The 19618-nt window shown below is 37.3% G+C and overlaps 1 protein-coding gene across 7 annotated transcripts in view; it reads left to right on the forward strand.

The window, feature by feature from the left end:
* The window catches only part of TASP1 (taspase 1), a 261040-nt gene that overhangs the window by 177851 nt on the left and 63571 nt on the right, over window positions 1-19618 (forward strand). For 4 of the 7 annotated variants that reach the window (XR_012500775.1, XM_074347862.1, XM_074347859.1 and 1 more), the window contains one exon: window positions 5772-5845. Coding sequence is in view for 5 of the 7 variants with exons in the window: in XM_074347862.1 (XP_074203963.1) it covers window positions 5772-5845 (74 nt within the window). In the remaining 2 variants the exon portion in view is untranslated. The other 3 variants (XM_074347863.1, XR_012500776.1, XM_074347861.1) reach the window with 3 other exon arrangements.

Below are 19618 nucleotides of genomic sequence, written 5' to 3' on the forward strand. Positions count from 1 at the left end.
GTAAAATAAATAAAATAGGGTTTGTTTCTTTTCAAAAGCACTTTATAATTTAAATTTTTAGAGTTCCTGCTGGATTTTTCAAGCTACCCTGAACTAGTAAGTGATTTGAAATGTTGGTATTAAAAATACTGCCTTTTGTTTGTTTGTGAAAAGAGTGAAGACTGAACTTCTTGACGCTGAGTTACTTTCTTTAAGAAATCCTACACTCTGTATCTAGAAGCTTTGTTGAAAACCTTTCAGTATAAAAGTATTTAATGTAGTCTATCAGTATACCAATTTATCCTGTTTTGTAAGTCTAAATTTTTAATATTACATTTCCTTAAAGCAGTCTGTATTTTCACAGAGAATAATGCAGATTAAAATCATTCAAATTGTCTTAAAAAATAATGTGGCAATGTTTTTATCCTTCACTTTCATGGACTTTATTTCCATGTATTTTTCTTGGCTAATTCACAAGCAGTTACCGCCTTAACATTTGAAGAATAAGGAGTCACAATTTGAGAAATGCCTTAACTTTGCGTTTAAATACAATTGCATTGTCACTATGCTAGAGAAATTCAGTAAGACTCCAGTGCCTTTGCTCTATTAGGCAATTTAGTATATCCCAGATCTTGCTCTAGACTTCAAGATTTTTGAAGTTCAAAGCAGATGTGTGAGAAAGAAAAAAACATCTGGTGAAGAGAACTTGCTTCATTGCGTGATGTTGTTTTCCTGCACTCTTCAGGGAGCAGGTTGGCAGGATTGAGAATGAATTAATGATGAGGGAATGAGCCACGTATCTGAGGAACTCAGTTTTGCCCTTTACTGCTTCTTCCCTCCCCTCATGTCGGGCAAAGCCTTCAGAGTCTAGGACCCTTGATCCCACAGTTGTGTCTCACCTCCCCAGGCTTACTTAGCTCAGAGATGTAAATGGATGGGTGGCCTGGGATCCAGGGGATTTGGTGTTGAGCAAGGCAGTTTGATTACTGGTGACCTTTGAAATTTTTGTGAAGTGCATCAACACTTCAAAAATGCCTTAAAAAAAAACCTTGGAGTTTTGAAAGTATGTACTTGAAGATGACAAAGCTTTGTGTATGTCTTAGTATTTTTCTTTTTGTAACATTTTTTTCCTTTTTTTTTTACATTTTTTTATTGAGTGATAGTCATTTTACAATGTTGTGTCAAATTCTAGTGTAGAGCACAATTTTTCATTTATACACGAACACGAACATATATATATTCATTGTCACATTTTTTTTCCGCTATGAGCTACCACAAGATCTTGTATATATTTCCCTGGGCTATACAGTATAATCTTGTTTATCTATTCTGCATTTTAAAATCCCAGTCTGTCCCTTCCCACCCCACCGCCCCCTTGGCAACCACAAGATTGTATTCTATGTCTGTGAGTCTGTTTCTGTTTTGTATTTATGTTTTGTTTTGTTTTGTTTTAGATTCCTCATATGGGCAATCTCATATGGTATTTTTCTTTCTCTTTCTGGCTTACTTCACTTAGAATGACATTCTCCAGGAACATCCATGTTGCTGCAAATGGTGTTATGTTGTCAGTTTTTGTGACTGAATAGTATTCTATCACACAAATACACCACTTCTTCTCTATTCAGTCATCTGTCGACGGACATCCAGGCCGCCTCCATGTCTTGGCTATTGTAAATAGTGCTGCTATGAACACTGGGGTGCAGATGTCATTTTGAAGTAGGGTTCCTTCTGGATATATGCCCAGGAGCGGGATTCCTGGGTCATATGGTAAGTCTATTCCTAGTCTTTTGCGGAATCTCCATACTGTTTTCCACAGTGGCTTTCCTTGCTTCCCTCTCCCACTCCTAATAATTTAGATGTCTTCTTTTACAATGTTGTGTTTATTCTTTTTGTAATTCATGGCAGTTATCTCCTTTCAAGTTACAAGTTTCTCATTTTTGTAGCATCCTGCTTCTTTTCTATTTAGAGTAGACCTGTCAACATTTCTTTTAGCATGGGTTTAGTGTTACTAAACTCTTTTAGTTTTTGCTTGTCTGTGAAGTTCTTTATCTCTCCTTCTATTCTAAAGGATAGCCTTGTTGGATAGAGTATCCTAGGCTGCATCTTTTTTTCATTCAGGACTTTGAATATATCTTGCCACTCCCTTCTGGCCTGTAGTGTCTGTGTAGAGAAATCAGCTGAGAGCCTTGTGGGGGTTCCCTTGTAACTCATTCTTTGTTTTTCTCTTGCTGCCTTTAGGATCCTTTCTTTACCCTTGACTCTGGCCATCTTGATTATGATATGTCTTGGTGTGGGTCTGTTTGGGTCCTTCCTGTTTGGGACCCTCTGAGCCTCCTGTACTTGGATATCTGATTCCTTCTTTAGGTTTGGGATGTTTTCAGTCATGATTTCTTTAAATACCTTTTCAATCCCCTTTGTTCTTTCTTCCCCTTCTGGAACCCCTATTATGCATAGATTGGCATGCTTCATATTATCCCATAGGTCCCTTATATTGTTTTCATTGTTTTTTATTTGTTTTTCTTTCAGCTGTTCTGATTGGGTGCTTTCTGTTGTCCTTTCTAGTTCACTTATTCATTCCTCTGCATTATCTGGCCTGCTTTGTACAGCCTTTAGGTCAGCTCTCATCTCAGCAAATGAGTTTACTAATTCTACTTGTTTCTTCTTTATAGCTTCTATTTCATTTTTGACATATTTCATATCTCTAAACATTATTTCTTTTAGTTCCTTCAGTACTTTGATCAGTCCTTTTTTGAAATCTTGATCTAGTAGGCCATCAGTGCCTATTTCCTTGATCGTGCTTTCAGGGGATTTCTCTTGATCTTTTAATTGGGAGTGGTTCCTCTGCTTCTTCATATTGCTCATATCTCTCTGGCACTGTGGCTTAAGGAGTGTCAGTTATCTAGTTCTCCTGGAGACCGTGTGCTCTTAATGATTTTATCGAGAGGTCTTTGTGTCTTCGCCCTGTTTCGCGTACTCAGCTTGCTGTTTCCAGAGGCCCTCTGTTGGCACCCTTATCTGTGCTGCTCCCAGTGGCTGTCAGCTAGTAGATCACACCCCCTCCTAACACTGGGTCAGGAGCTGAGCTCTTACCCGGTGAGTGGGCGGGTCACACCCCCTTTCGATGCCGCAGTCAGATGCTGCATTCTGGGGGGAGGCAGGTGGGCAGATCGTGCCCCCTCCCAGCACCATGGTCAGGTGCTGCATTCCTGCCAGGAGACGGGGTGGCCACCCACCCTCTCCCAGCATCAGTAGCTCCTCTGCTCTGTGCAGCTGCCCACTCCGCCTCCGGTCGGTGCTCCGAAGGTGGTCTCGGGGAAGACCGCAGAACGACCCTGCCCCTGCTCTGTGCCAAATCTCAGCTCCTCGTTTGTCTTGGTGGTGCAAATTCGCTGAGGTGCCAAGGCAGAAAGATCCTGTCTGCCTCAGGCTGTAAACAAGTCTCAGTCCTGCCCAGGAGGTTTCGGAGCCCCCGGTGCGGATTCAGGTCTCAGCCCTGTCCCCGCCCAGGCGCTGCGCACAGGAGGAGATGGCAACTGTGGCCGCGCCCCACCTCTCTTCTTGCAAGAAGTGCCAGTAATGGTGGCGCAGGTCTGAGGAGACAAAGGCTAAGGTGCCCTTCCGCCCAGGGCACACCAGCCATGTTGCTTTGCTTGTTTTGCAATTTATGGGGGACTGAGGTTGTTTGCGCTGTATCCCCTCCCAGCCACAGTGCACAGCACCCTGCAGTCCCCCAGGGCTGCCTCAGTGCAGCTGCCCCAGTCCTCTGCCCAGTTCGGGCCGCCTGCCCTGGCCCCAGCTGCCGTGGACCCTTTGTGCCCGTTTAACTCAGTTCTGTCGGTCAAGGGGTGCTCAGGGCATATCTGAGCCTCAGAGGCCCCCCATCCGTCCCGCTGGCCTCTCCGTTGGAGAGGGGAGACCCAGCGAATGAGCGCCAGTCCTCCTTTGCTGCTCCCCCACTGTGGGATCAGTCCCGCACTGTTTTGCTTTTTCTTCTTTCTTTTTTCCTTTTCTCCTACCAGATTTTTGGCGTCTTTGTCTTTTGAAGAGGGCAGTGTTCTGCTGGAGTTCGGCAGGTACCGTGGTTGGCTGAGTAGGTCCGTAGATATGAGTTTTGGTGTTTGTGGGAGAGGGTGAGCTATAAGCGTCCTTCTACTCTGGCATCTTGCTTCCCACCGTAACTTTTAATTTAGATAAAATTTCAAACTTACAGAGAAATTGCAAAAGTATTACAGGGGATAACCATGATTTCTTTATCCAGATTCACTCATTGTTTTCATTTTCCCCCATTGGTTTTTCCATCTTCACTTCCTCCTTCCCTCTTCCCTTTACACACACACACACACACACAGAGAAATGTGTACCTTTTTTCTGAACTACTTGAGAGGGAGGTGGAGATATCAGGTATCTTTATTCCTTATCCTTCAGTGTATTTTTCTTGAAAACAAGATCATTCTCCTAAATAATCATAGTATAGTTATAAAAATCATAAAATGTAATATTGATACAACACTATTATCTAATCCATAGTCTGATTTCAAACTCCATCTGTTGTCTCACTAATGTCCTTTATAACCTGTGCCCCCACCCCTACCAGTCCAGGCTCCGTTCCAGGAGGACACATTGTGTTTAGTTGTCATGAGTCCTTTGCCTCCTTGAAATGGGAACAATTTCTCAACTTTCTTTGTATTTTGTTACTTTGACATGTTTTAAAGAGTTCAAACCAGTGATTTAGTAGTGTTCCTGTATCAGATTTGTATGGTGCTTCCTCATGCAATTCTGACTCTGCATTTTTGGCAAGCACACCACAGAAGTGGTGGTGCATGTCAGGGTGTCTATCAGGAGGCACACTGTGCTGATTTGCATCACTTGGCTAAAGTAGAGTCCATTGGTCTCTCCACAGTGAACTTACACTTTGCCCCTTTGTATTTCATAAGAATTTTGTGGTGAGGTGACGTTGAGACTATGTAAATAGCCTGTCTTCTCCCAGTTTTCACCTACTAGTTTTAGGAAGCAGGGTGGTGTTCTAACTGTTACTTCTCTATTTGTAGAGAATGCTAGCTAGCATTTTGCTGCAGAAAGTGCTTTCTCTTCTCCTCTGTTATATTTATTCCTTTACTTGTTTGTGTTAGCATGGGCTAACTAGTTTTAATTTTGTTCTGTGGTAATAATTCTTTGCTATTATTATTTACTTTGATACTGAGATTGACACAGATATGGCCAGTGGGAGTCCCTTCAGGCTGACCCATGGGTCCTTTTGATAAGTTGTCATCATTCTTTGAGCACTTCCTTACTTTCTGGCACAAAAAGATGTTCCAGATTCACTTAAAATTTTCCAACCCTGGAATCAGCATTTCTTTGGGAACTCCTGGTTCCTTTTCATGGCAAATGGTATTTAAAAACCTCAACCTGGGGGGTGTGTGTGTGTTTTAAAGGAAACTACCTAACTACGTTATGGAATATTACATTTACTAAATCACCATGTACTGTATGTATGAGTGTGCATGCCTGCATGTGTGTGTGTTTAATGTTACGAGTTTCAAACAGAAGAGCATTTATTCTACATGTAATAATCATACATTTTGACAAGAAAGAAATACATTTTTCATTTCACAGTAAATGGCATTACCCAGTTTGGAGTACTAAATCATCTTGACATTTATGAAGGAGCGAATGGAAAGCAGGGAGCTGAGCATGTTAAGTATAAAGCTATCCTTAACGGTTCTATTAAAAAGCAGAGATTTATTTTCCATCTGTGATCTGAATGTGCCTCTGTGTGTTTTCTTCCATGGTAGTGGAATTTCTGTGGAGCCACACGACGGAGAGCATGTGTGTTGGATACATGTCCGCCCAGGATGGGAAGGCCAAGGTAAGCGGGAAAATGGGGGCATAACCTGAAAACCTTGCAGCCACTGCATGAACCTCTAACTGGACAAGTGGGTCTGACAGAATTTTTTTCAGCCTATCTTCGGCAGTAGCTCCAGGGTCTTTATAAGAATCTGATAAAAAAGAGTTAACAATCCCAAAGAAAGATAGCTGGTCTTTTTTCGCTTTTAATGATGGAGCTGGGGAGGTTAGGAAAACCCTTTTTTTCCCCCATCTTGTTCTTCTTCATCCACTGTGAGTAACTGGAAAAGAAGAAACTGGGGATTGGGAAGAGAATGTAGGTGTGATGCTGATGGGCTGCGGGGTTGGGTGACTTTGCAAGGAGCATCCAGACAGCTAAAGGGAGCCGAGGCCAAGTTAGCCCAGTGGCTGGACCACATCCTGCCTGTGTGAGGGCAGAGGTGCCCATGTGCTTGCAGACACAACATGGCTCGTGCTCCCGAGTGTTTTGCACAAATGTGAGAGGTCTGTGTCCTGTGTGCCACACATCCCTCGGCGAGTCACCACGATCACACACACATCCACGCAGCACCTCTTGAGTTGCTTGGCTTCCCTGCACTTATGATGGGTAAGCCTGGGAGGAAGAGACATAATCTGTGGATTTATTTTATGCTGGCCTCGTGTTCTTCTTGTTCATAAAATGTTTTAGAAACAGCTGTGGCATGTGATGTTTACTTGGCCTTAAAGTACCTCAATTACAAAGCTGTGAAGTGGGGCAGCCTCTTGTAAAGGGCATGATTGATTTTACACACTTGGAAATACAAGTCAGGGAACTTCTGAGGTACACTGTCTGATACAGACTGAATCGTTAACAAGTTAAGGCTCCATGGAAGAAGGAATCGTTTCTTGCCTATTTGTTGTGTAACACCCACCCAGACCAGCCTCCAGACACTGTCCAGCAAGTCAGTCGTGTCTCAGGGCTTTGTGAGTACAGCGTACAGGAGCTCACATTCGTGAAAATATTACTGAGGTCTCCCACCTTTGTCTCATCCTCCCCTAATACAGCATTTGTATTGTATCGGTAGACTTATTTCATAGGAGGATGCATAAACATTGCTTTGATATATAGTATTTAGAGAAGAGAATGATAATCGCTCATTTTAAAAGGTGATTTATGGGTTTAGAGCAACACTAAGAGAATTTTCTGTGTTCTGTGGCTCGTACGCCTGAGGAACAGAATTTTAAATTTTACTTAGTTTACACTTAAATGGCCACCTGTGGCTAGTGGCTTCCATACTGGACAGCACAGGTTTAAAGAATAAGTGGAAACGTGCTTATTTAAATAAACATGTTCAAAACATTCTTTTCTTCCCAATGGCAAAATGGTTCCCAAATATAAAATGAGCCTGATAAGAATCCTCACACAAGAATGGCTTGCGGCCACTTGGGTTTCTCTCACCCTCTCCATGCTGGATCTGAGCTAAAATTGCTTTTTAACAGAAGAACGTGGATGAGGCAGACTTCAGTGCTGAAGCCAGCCTGAAGCCTGTCTGGTGGGTACGGTCATGCTGTTAAGTCCTTTGTGTGGAGATGTTGCTCTTTTCCCTGCTGGTGGCCTATGGAAGACACCCTGCTATTTAACATGAAACATGGGAAGTAAAGAGAGTGGACAGTCTTGCACTGAGTCCACAGATCCTTGGCTTCTAGTTGCATCACTTGACATCTGGTGGATGTGGTTTTCTTACTGCTGATAAATTCTCCAGCTGGTAGTACTGACCGGACCAACAGATACAGCTGCTCCTCTTGCCTCACTTGTAAATTATGTTTTTGACCTTCCTTGCAGAGAGTTAATCCCTCTCTCTTTCTTCCTCCTTTGAGTCTGTGGCTACAAATGCTTCCCCACCCCCAAAACCAAACAAACCGAAATAAAACCCCAAACCCAAACCACTACAGCTTTGGCTGCTGAATTCTGTTGATTAAAAAAAAAAAAAAGTGCCATCTCTTCTGTCATAAAGCCTGGAATTTTCTTGTATGGCAAATACGACAAAGTTATAAACGAGAAACTGAGCTCAGAAGACGAGGGAGCTACAGCAAAGTTTATATTATTCTTAAGAGCAGGAGCCTTTGGCCCACTCTCCTGGTCCCCTGATTTCTATGAAAGAATTATTGAATTAGTAGCCCACCCATTCTGCGTGATGACTGGCTTGTGAAACATGCCCTCACGTGCTGTTGCAAACCACAGTAGCAGAATGAGAGAACGGAGGATCTTTAAAAACTAAAAACAACATTTTTTTTTTAATTTAAAAACTATTTCCTAAATTTTTAAAAAAGTTTGCCCTGCTTTCCCAAAATTTCCTGCTTTCTCCTTGTTACCAAACTCAGAAACTAAAGCTACCTGACTATTTGAACATTTTATGTCAACTATGTTTAATCCAAGTTAGGACCTTGAATTAAAGTTCATCTCAAATCATACTTATTAGACTGGATAATAACTAATATCGTTATAACCAGAATCTGTATATAATTTGAATAAATGGAGATGAGTTCTTTTATAAGTTTCTTTCTTTCTTTCTTTTTTAATAGAATGTTCTTGCGGTTATATAACCCAATTTAATTTCTAAACCACTTCTGTAGCATAAGTTAAAGAAATGTATTTTTATTAAGCCAAAATGAGGGCATTGATACCAGTTGGATGTAAAAATCAGACTGCATATATCCTACCCAAGATAGCAGACAGTTAATGAATGGTTTTTAATAAACACCCAGTGTGCAAGGACTACGGTAATAAAAACAGATGTTAAAATTGGCATGGTACTCACTCAAGTATCATAAGTGAAACCTAGGTCTCTTTTACTATGTAGAGGTCATTTTTTATAACATAGTGAAAATTCTGTTATAAAAATTCATCCTTGAGGAGGACCAGGCTACTTTATGATCTTAAGGTGTTGCCCTACAGATTTCTTATTAGTTGCAGGGAAGAATAATAAGTATAGAATGGAGAAACCAGGCAACAACGGAACTGTGTGATCAAAATTAATATCACCAGTAAGGGACAGATGGACATCATGTGCCTCCAGATATGATAACCTGAGAAAGACACAACATCACTTTTGCAGTATCTCATCTGGAAAGTGCATAACCTGAATCTAATCACAAGGAAACAGACAAATCTAAAATGAAGAACATTCTAGGAAAAAAGAAAAAAGGAACTGTAGTGTTCAAAAATGTCAATGTCATAAAAAACAGAGGCTGAGGAAATGTTCCAGATTAAATAATATTAAAGAGGCATGACAACTGGTTTATGCAATAACTGATACTAGGCTGGATCTGAGTGGAAGCAGGGGAAATGGATTATTAGGTCAATGTGCAAAATTGAAATATAGATAGTAGAAAATGTTATATCATTTAAAAATGTGTTTGTTTTAACTATACTGTAGTACGTAGGGAAATAGTCTTACTCTTAGGAAATACAAACAGAAGTACTTAAGGGTTAAGGGTCATAATATATCCAATATCTTCCCAGTGATTCAGAAAATAACATTATGTGGATGGAGGGGCGGACAGATGGATAGACAGACAGCGAATTACAAGCAGATGGAGCAGAATGTTAGCAATGGGTGAATCTGGGTAAACCATGTGTGGTGTTCCCCAAACGGTTCTTTTGTAATTTTTTGAAATTATTTTCAAATAAAAAGCTTTTAAAACTATCACCCTTGGATATTATGGCACATTTGATTAAATTCTTTTGTGTCTTGCAGTTGAAATGAACAAGTATCGGAATGGGCATAGTGCCAGGAAGTAGAAGCCTGGGTTCCCCCGCTGCTCCTTGTGTACTGTGAGGCTTGGTGTGATCACTCTGCCTCTCTGGATCTCACAGGCTTCATGTGTAAAATGAGAGTAAGAAAACCATACTCTACCTGAAGTCCTTCCTGGGGTTGGATATGATAGGCACAAGGAAGCAAAATCTCATCTGTTGGAATACAGATGAGTGGACCCCGGTTAAGCTGTTCATATATGATGGATATTGTGTATATTATGGCCCTTCATCTCCAGATACTTGCTTGCAATCTGTAAAATTCTAAATTCTACATTCCAGGTGAATAAGCATATATGTTGCTATTTAGTTTTCAGTAGGACTTTTGCAACCCCAAATGTGATCTCTACCATGTTTTATTTTTATGAAGATAGTTTCTAGGGCTTTTAAAAATTTCAACAAATGTCTGTGTAGAAGTGATAACAGAGGTGAGATTTCTGAGAGCTCTTTGCTAGGCTTAAGTTGCCTCTCAAGGAAAGCCTTAGGAGAAAGACTTAAATATAAAATATGAGCTACACAAGAGGGAGTTATCAAAAGGAGTAAGAAAAAGACTTCCACTTCCAATTAGGATGAAGAAAGTCACAAGGACCTGTTGTTCTTACTCCCAATAATGAGAATAAGCTGGATAAACTATAGAGTCATAGATTTAAAAAATTATTTGAAAAGGTGACTATGCTAGAAAACTTAAATGAACTAAATTTCGGGAAGAAATAAGCCTTTCCTAAGAGAAAAAGGCTCTGACTGCTTCATTCCTGGCAGAGCAGCAGGAGGAAGAGTAGAATTGACCCAGAGGAGTATAAAGAGAAACCAGCCGAACTTTTGATACTAATTATGGCCACATGTGAGCTGGCATGACAGATTAAAATCCTGAGAGTCCCCAGTCACAGGTGAGCCTTGCACCCGCCACTAGTTTTCCCTATGAAGCCTTCACTAAGTGAGCATACCAGAGGCTTGGAGCAGGACAAAGAACCGAGAGTGACCGGCCCATCAAGATATGTAGAATTTTCACCAAGTGCATGGCAATGGCCAAAGAAAGACTGGAGGCAGAGCAAGATTCCTGAAAAGACATACACCATGGTATGGAAAGCCAGGGGAGGTTATCAAGAGCAAAGAGAACACATAAACAACCAAGAAAATTAGTACTTGGGCTATAAACAGAGAGGAATCTCCTATGGTTAGAATGCTGGCAACTGGATAATAAGACATGCAGAAATCTCCAGAGTCTTACCAGGGCTCATATCCCAGACTTTGCTTAAGGGGAACTACTATTTCAGACCTCAAAATTCTAGCCAGTAATGAACTAAATCTAAAACTACCACAAAGCCCAGAGAGCTCAACTAGAGAGAGAATGACTAACAGCCCAAACCTAGAGGAAGGGGTATGCCATTTTTAGGGTAAGTATTATATATTTTAAATATTATTTACTGTTCTTTTTCATGCATTTTTTGTCATACAATAAAAATTATGAGTCCTGTGAAGAATCAGGAAAATGTGATTTGTAAGAGAATTTTAAGAGAAAAATTAGTCAATAGAAGTTTGCCTATAGGTGACCCAGATTTTGGAATTAGCATAATGAAATAATTATGATAACTATAAAAAGAAGCAACAAATGGGAATGGTATAACGGAAAAATACAATATCAGAAGTAAAGAATTCATCTGATGAGCTTAGCAGGAAATGGAGTGGAAGATGATTAATGAATTTGCCAGCGAGTCAATAGAAATTATCCAAACTTAAACACAAAGAGGAAAATGAAATTAAAATACTAAAGAGAGTGGCTGTGACCTGTGGAACATGACAGCATTCGGAAGTAATGCATACGCATTTGGAAATATATAGCTGTAAGGGTCTTACATTGTTCATGAGATAATATGTTAATATTTGAATGTACTTTGTGTTAAGTTAAAGATGGCTCTTTCATCTATAGAGTAACAAATTTAAATATAACAAAAAAAAATCAGTACAAGACATAAAAGGAAGTACTACAAAACACTCAACCCCCAAAAAAGGCAGGAAAAGAGGGACAGAAAAGCAAAGATATAAGAGACAAATAGAAAACAAATACCAAAAGACTTAAACTCAACCATATTGATAATTACATTAAATGTGAATAAACTAAACTCTCCACTTAAAGGGAAGAGATTTTCAGGCTGGAAGAAACCCCTTGAAGACCCAGCTTTATGGTGTTTATAAGCGGTTCACATTGAATATGAAAAAAGGACTCAAACAAAATTGATAGTAAAAGTGTGGGAAAATATTTATTATGCAGACATTAAACATAAGAAAGCTAATGTGGCTATATTAATGTCAGACATAAGAAACATTATGAGGTAAAGCAGGACATTCCATAATGATAATATGGTCAATTCATCAAGAAGTCATAAAAATGCCAAATGTACATGTACCTAGTAACATAAGAGAAGGAAAATTGAGAGAACTCTTGGGAGTAACAGATAAATCTACAATCATGTTGGAAATCTTAAATCCCTCTCTCAGTGATAAGAAAGTAAAAATTAGTAAGTATACAAACAACACTATTATCACTTGACCAAGTGATATTTCTAGATCACTATACTCAGCACGTTATTTTTTTCAAGATCACAAGGAGTACTCACCAATAAAAATTGGAAATTATTTCAGATTGAATGATAATGAAAACAATTTGTCAGAATTTACAGGATGCAATGAAAGCATTAAAAGGAAAAGTATATCCTTAAATGTTTCTAGTAGAAAAGAAGGCTTAAAATAAATTAGTTAAATTTCCATTTTAAGAAGCTTTAATATAATAAATTCAAAATAATCAAGATAAAAGGAAAAACAATGACTTAAAAAGCAAAAAATAGAGAAAAATCAACAAAATCAGAAGTTAGTTCTTTGAAAAATTAATAAAATGGATATAACCTTAGAAAGAATGATCAGAAAAGAAATAAAAAATACAAATAACCAATATCAAGATGAAAAGGGAGCATCAATGCAGAATCACAGATCCTACAGACACTAAATGGACAATAAAGTAATACTATGAACAACTTTCTTACAAAAAAAAATTCTGCAACATGGGTGAAATTCCATAAATTCCTTTTAAAAAAATCCACCTGAGAAAATCTAAGGCAGAAAGTTAGAATACCCATATATGTATTGAAGAATTTGAATTTATAATAAAAAAAAACTTATGACAAACAATGTTTCATGCCCAGATGGCTTCACTGATATGTTATATCAGGCATTTAAGGAAGAAATAATACAGTATTAAACCAGTTGGGTTTTTTTTTTCCAGAAAAACAAGGTAGAGAGAATGCTTTCCAACTCATTTTGTGAGGCAAGGGTAACTTTAATAACAAAATTTGACAAAGATGTTACAAGGGAAACTGTAGGCCAATATCCCTCATAAACACAGGTGTAGAAACTCTTAATAAGCTAATTATTAATTTAGGAGTAAAAATCTAGCAATATTACAAACACACATAATGATACATACAGACACCACACATACACATCAAGTAAAGTACAGTTCCATTGACATTTAAAAATCAATGTTAACAAATGATTCTAAGACATGTGGATATACATATGCAAAAGAATGAAGTTGGACCATTACCTCACACTATGTATAAGTTAACTCAGGGGGGATGGGTAATAGCTCAGTGGTAAAGTGTGTGCTTAGCGTGCACAAGTCCTGGCTTCAATCCCTAGCATTTCCATTAAAAAAAAAAAAAAAAAAAAGAAGCCAAAAAGCAAAACTCAGAATGGATTAGAGATCAAAATGTAAGAGCTGAAACTATAGACTTCTTAGAGGAAATCTTAGGATAAATCTTCACAGTGTTAGATTAAGCAATGCTTTCTTAGCACAAGTGATAAAAGAAAAAAATAGTAGATACATAGATCATCAAAATTAATAAATTTTGTGCTTCCAAGGACATCATCAAGAAAGTGAAAAGAAAACTCACAAATAAGAAAAAAATTTTGCAAATAATTTATTTGGTAAGGGATTTATATCAAAATATATAAAGAACTTTTACAAAATGATGATGAAAAGACAAAAATATGGGCAAGGGATTTGAACAGGCATTTCTGCAAAGAAGATACACAAATAGCAATTAGTACATGAGAAGATGTTCAACATCAGTAGTCATTAGGGAAATGCAAATCAAAACCACAATTAGATACCACTTTACATCTACCATAATGACTATAATCAAAAAGATGAGCAATACTAAGTGTTGGCAGTATATGTGACCTCATATAATGTTGGTGGGGGTGTAAAATGGTGCAGTCACTTTGGAAAACAGTTTGGGAGTTCCGTAAAAAATTAAACCTAGGGTTGTATGACTCAGCAATTCCATTCCTAGGTATATACCCAAGAGAATTGAAGAGCTATATCCACACAAAAACTTGTGCACAGACGTTTATAGCAGCATTATTCAGTAGTAGCTAAAAAGTGGAAACAACCCAAATACCCATCAACTGATGATAAACAAAATATGGTATATTCATACAATGAAATATAGTTGAACCATAAAAAACAAGAGCTGATACATACTACAGGCTGGATGAACCTTGTCAACGTGATGCTAAGTGAAAGAAGCCGGACACAAAGGCCACATATTGTATAATTTCCTTTACGTGAAATGTCCAAAATAGGCATATTTATAGAGACAGAATGTAGACTAGTGACTGTCAGGGGCTGGCAGGAGGGGAGTGTGGGGTCTAAGTGCTCATGGGCAAAGAGTTTTTTTTTGAGGTGATGAAAATGTTATGAAATTGGAGTTACACAACTTTGTAAATATATTAAAAGTACTAAGTTGAACAGTTATTTAAAGAGTGAATTTTGTGTATGTGAATTATATCTCAATAAATCTGTTAAAAATATCAACCAATGTAATTTACTTTAATACCAAAATAAAGGAGAAAAATCATATGATACCTTGATATCATATGCTTATCTCAACTTCCACTCCTGATAAAAAAAAAACTTGAAATACCAGAATCTGATAAATACCTCAATCTGAAAAAGTGCATCTACCAAAAACTAGTTAAAACCATACTGATTGGTGAAACACTGAACTAACACTGAGAACAGACAAAGAAGAGGTTCACTCTCATCAGTTCTATTCACTGTTTTACTGTAATTCCCAAACAGGACAATAAAGCAAGTAAAAGAAATAAAAGACAAAAATTGGAAAAGAAGAAGTAAAAACTGTAGTTATCTTTAGATGACATGGAATGGATCTTAACAAATAACATGCAAGACTTATCCTCTGAAAACTACAAAACGTTGCTGAAAGAAACGAAAGAAAAGCTAAATAAATGAAGAACTCAGTGTTCGTGAGTTAGAAGACGCAATAATGTTAATATAGCCAAATCTACCCTTAGATTCAAAGCAATTCCAATCAAACTTCCAGCAGGTATTCTTTATTAAAAAATGATAAGCTGATTTCAAATCTTAACCTGGAAATGCAAAGGACCTAGAATTACAAAAATCAACTTTAAAAAAGAAGATTATAGTTAGAAGACTTACCTGATTTTGAGACTCACCAAATTAGCTTCTATTCAAGGCAGCATTCCCTGGCATAAGAGACAACCCTAAATCCTTTTTCAGAAGCTTTGAGATCAGCAAGAGTCCCGTCTCCCTTTTCTGCAATTCCACAGCATTCTATAGGAGGTAAATCACCAGATTTGCTAATGTAGCAGGGTCCACCAGATGCTATAGAATTTATAAAAACATCACCTCAGAAATACAGATGGAAACTTGTGTCTCAAGGAGAAATTGAATGTATCCAACATAGAGATCCAGATTTATTGGCAGGAACGCTGCTGTTTGTCATTAGATTAAAAAAGAATTGTCTTTACAATAAGGATTTCCAAAATGACAAATGTTAAAGTGTACATTCAAAAACTTTATTATTATTATTAATTATTGTTATTATTATTATTATTTTATTGAAGTATAGTTGAATTAGGCACTCAGCAACTTTAATAAAGTAGTCTAAAAAAATGAAAGACGATTTAAACAGACACATTATCTTCTAATTTGTGTCTGTTGGTCTGCTTCTTCACAAGCTTATCTAATTGTTATGTACTTTATACTTACTAAACGTATACACTTTTAAATATTAACCTATCAATTTACTCTTTTTAAATTAAATTTTATTTTTTATTGAAGTACAGTCAATTATTCGTCAATCTCTAGTGTACAGCACAATATCCCCATCTTGCATATACATACATATATTTGTTTTCATATTTTTTTCCATTAAAGGTTATTACAAGATATTGAGCATAGCTTCCTGTGCTATACAAAAGAAACTTTTTTAAAATGTATTTTTATATATAACGGCTAACGTGTGTAAATCTCAAACTCCCAAATTTATCCCCTCCCACCCCATTTCCCTAGTAACCATAAGATTGTTTACTAAGCCCGAGAGTCTGTTTCTGTTTTGTAGATAAGTTCATAGTGTCTTTTTTTTTTTTTTTAAGATTCTACATATGAGTGATATCATATGGTATTTTTCTTTCTCTTTCTGGCTTTCACTTAGAATGATGATCTCTAGGTCCATCTGTACTGCTGCAAATGGCATTATTTTATTCTTGTTTATGGCTGAGTAGTATTAGATTGTATATATACCACAGCTTTCTTATCCAGTCATCTATTGATGGACATTTAGGTTGCTTCCATGTCTTGGCTATTGTATATAGTGCTGCTATGAACACTGAAGTGCATGTATCTTGTCACATTAGAATTCCCTCTGGATATATACCCAAAAGTGGGATTGCTGTATCATATGGTAAGTCTATTTTTAGTTTTTTGAGGAATCTCCATAATGTTTTCCATAATGGTTGCACCAAACTATATTCCCACCAGTGTAGGAGGATTCTCTTTTCTCCACACCTTCTCCAGCATTTATTGTTTGTGGACTTTTGAGTGATGGCCATTCTGACTGGTGTGAGGTGATACCTCATTGTAGTTTTGATTTGCATTTCTCTGATAATTAGTGATATTGAGCATTTTTTCATATGTCTGTTGGCCATTTGTATGTTTTCATTGGAGAAATGCTTGTTTAGATCTTCTGCCCATTTTTGGATTGGATTGTTTGTTTTTTGTTATTAAGTTGTATGAGCTGTTTGTATATTCTGGAAATTAAACCTTTGTCAGTTGCATCATTTGCAAGTATTTTCTCCCATTCCGTGGTTTGTCATTTTGTTTTGCTTATTGTTTCCTTTGCTCTGGAAAAGCTTTTCAGTTTGCTTAGGTCCCATTTGTTTATTTTTGTTCTTATTTCCATTGCCTGGGTAGACTATTCTAGGAGAATGTTGCTAAGACTTCTATCAGAAAATGTTTTGCCTATGTTTTCTTCTAGGAGATTTATTGTGTCATGTCTTATATTTAAGTCTTTAAGCCATTTTGAGTTTATTTTTTGTGTATGGAGTGAGGAGTAAGTTCATTGATTTACATACTGCTATCCAGTTTTCCCAATATCACTTGCTGAAGAGACTGTGCTTATTCCATTGTATATTCTTGCCTCCTTTGTCGAACATTAATTGACCATAGGTCTGTTGATTTATTTTTGGGCTCTGTATTCTGTTCCATTGATCCATATGTCTGTTTTTATGCCAATACCATGCTGTTTTGATTACTGTAGCTCTGTAATATTGTCTTAAGCTTGGGAGGGTTATTCCTCCAGCTTTGTTCTTTCTCTTCAATAATTCTTTGGAAATTCTGGGTCTTCCATGATTCATAAATCTTAGGATCATTTGTTCCAATTCTATAAAAAATGTCCTGGGTAATTTGATAGTGATCTCATTAAATCTGTACATTGTTTTGGGTAGTATGGCCATTTTAATGATATTGATTCTTCCAATCCAAGCACATGGGATATCTTTCTATTTCTTTAAGTTATCTTTAATTCCCTTAATCAATGTTTTGTTGTTCTCCATGAATAGGTGTTTCACCTCCTTGGTCACATTTATTCCTAAGTATTTTATTGTTTGGGGTGCAATTTTAAATGGAATTGTTTCTTTACTTTCTTTTCCTTTGATTCATTATTAGTGTAAAGAAATGCAACTGATTTTTGTATGTTAATCTTGTATCCTGCAACCTTTCCAAATTCTTTTATCAGCTCTAGTAGTTTTTGTGTGGAGTTTTTAGAGTTTTCTGTATATAGTATCATGTCGTCTGCATATAGTGACAATTTTACCTCTTCTTTTCCAGTTTGGATCCCTTTTATTTCTTTTTCTTGCCTGATTGCTGTGGCTAGGACTTCCAAGACTGTGTTGAATAGAAGTGGTGAGAGTGGTCAATCTTGTCCCAGATTTTAATGGAAAGGTTTTCAGCTTTTCACAATTGAGTACTATGCTGGCTGTAGGTTTGTCATATTATTATGCTGAGATATGTTCCATCTATACCCACTTTGGTGGAGTTTTTTTTTTTTTACCATAAATGGGTGTTGAATTTTATAAAATGCTTTATCTGCATCTATTAAGATAATCATGTAGTTTTTGTCCTTTCATTTGTGGATGTGGTGTATCACATTAATTGATTTGCATATGTTAAACCGTCATTGTGTTCCTGGGATGAACCCAACTTGACCATGGTGTATGATCTTTTTTATGTGCTGTTGGATTCTGTTTGCTAATATTTTGTTGAGGAGTTTTGCATCTATGTTCATCAGTGATATTGCCCTGTAGTTTTGTTTTTTGGTAGTGTCTTTGTCTGGCTTTGGTATCAGAGTGATGGTGGCTTCATGGAATGAGTTTGGGAGTACTTCCTCCTTTTCAGTCTTTTGGAATAGTTTGAGAAGGACTGGTATGAGTTCTTCTTTGTACATTTGGTAGAATTCCCCAGTGAAGCCGTCTGGTTCTGGACTTTTGTTTGCAGGGAGGTTCAGTTTACTCTTTATTGTCAAGCACTACCAGTGTTGAACTGTTAAAAGCACACAATGTCCAATAACTATCATAGATTTCCCCTAATTTCACTTTTCTTTCAGTCTGTTTAGAGATAATGGAAAGAATTTATTAGACAGAATTGCTGCTTTAGGGAAGTGATTTTTCTGAAATTGCAATAGGATCAGTGCACTAATTACCCCATTATTTGTTCTTAATTCTCTAACAGTTTTGCATTCACAAGGTTTTTGGAGTAGAACTAAGTGAATCCTCTCTAAAGAATAACAATATAACCAAGTTTAAAAATAAGTAATATTGTGGCATTGAGACTGGGAGATAACACAAAAGATTGTTTGTAACCTATGCTCAGAGAAAATATCAGAGAGTATAAAATAGAAAGTCAGTTCAGAGTTCCAAGTAGAGCATAGGAATAAATGTTTGACTAGAAATTGCGTTTTATTATGTTTTGGGGGGTATTAAAAATTCTTGTTCTTCACTTTATTTTACCATTTTGGTTGTGGTCATGTATGCACATTTTGGTGACCGTTATCTTTTTTAAACTTAATGTCTGAATGCCTTAAAATATCAACCTAGATATTTACCCAATTAAAACAATTTTTAAAACTTTAATAAGGTCTTCCTATGCCAAGGGTTTGTATCATTGTGACAATAAAGCTTCAAGAAGCTGAGTAAATTCACTTTTATATCTTAAAAAAAAACTTAAAAACATGCTGAGTGGACAAAGGCAGACACAAAAGAATACTTAATGAATTGTTCCATTTACATGACGTTGGAGAACTGGCCAAAGTGAGATATGGTGAAAGGAATCTGAAAGTGGTTGCTTCAAGAAAGGAGTCCGAGGGAATTTAGGGAGGAGAATAGAAATTTTCTAAATGGAAACTTGTCAAGGTTTCGGTTTCATGGGTGTACAAATGGCCAAAAGTCGTCAAACCCTTTACTTAACATTTATGCATTTTATTGTATCTAAATCATACCTCTGTTTTTTTAAAAAGTCTAAATAAAGGTGTTAGCAAGACCATCTATAAAGAAGCAGTGTGAAATAGTAAGAGAATAGACTTTAGAGTTAGCCAGACTTGGATTTTGAGCCTGGAGCCCCTGGGA

The sequence above is a fragment of the Camelus bactrianus genome, chromosome 19, assembly GCF_048773025.1.
Source record: "Camelus bactrianus isolate YW-2024 breed Bactrian camel chromosome 19, ASM4877302v1, whole genome shotgun sequence".
Lineage (NCBI taxonomy): Eukaryota > Metazoa > Chordata > Mammalia > Artiodactyla > Camelidae > Camelus > Camelus bactrianus.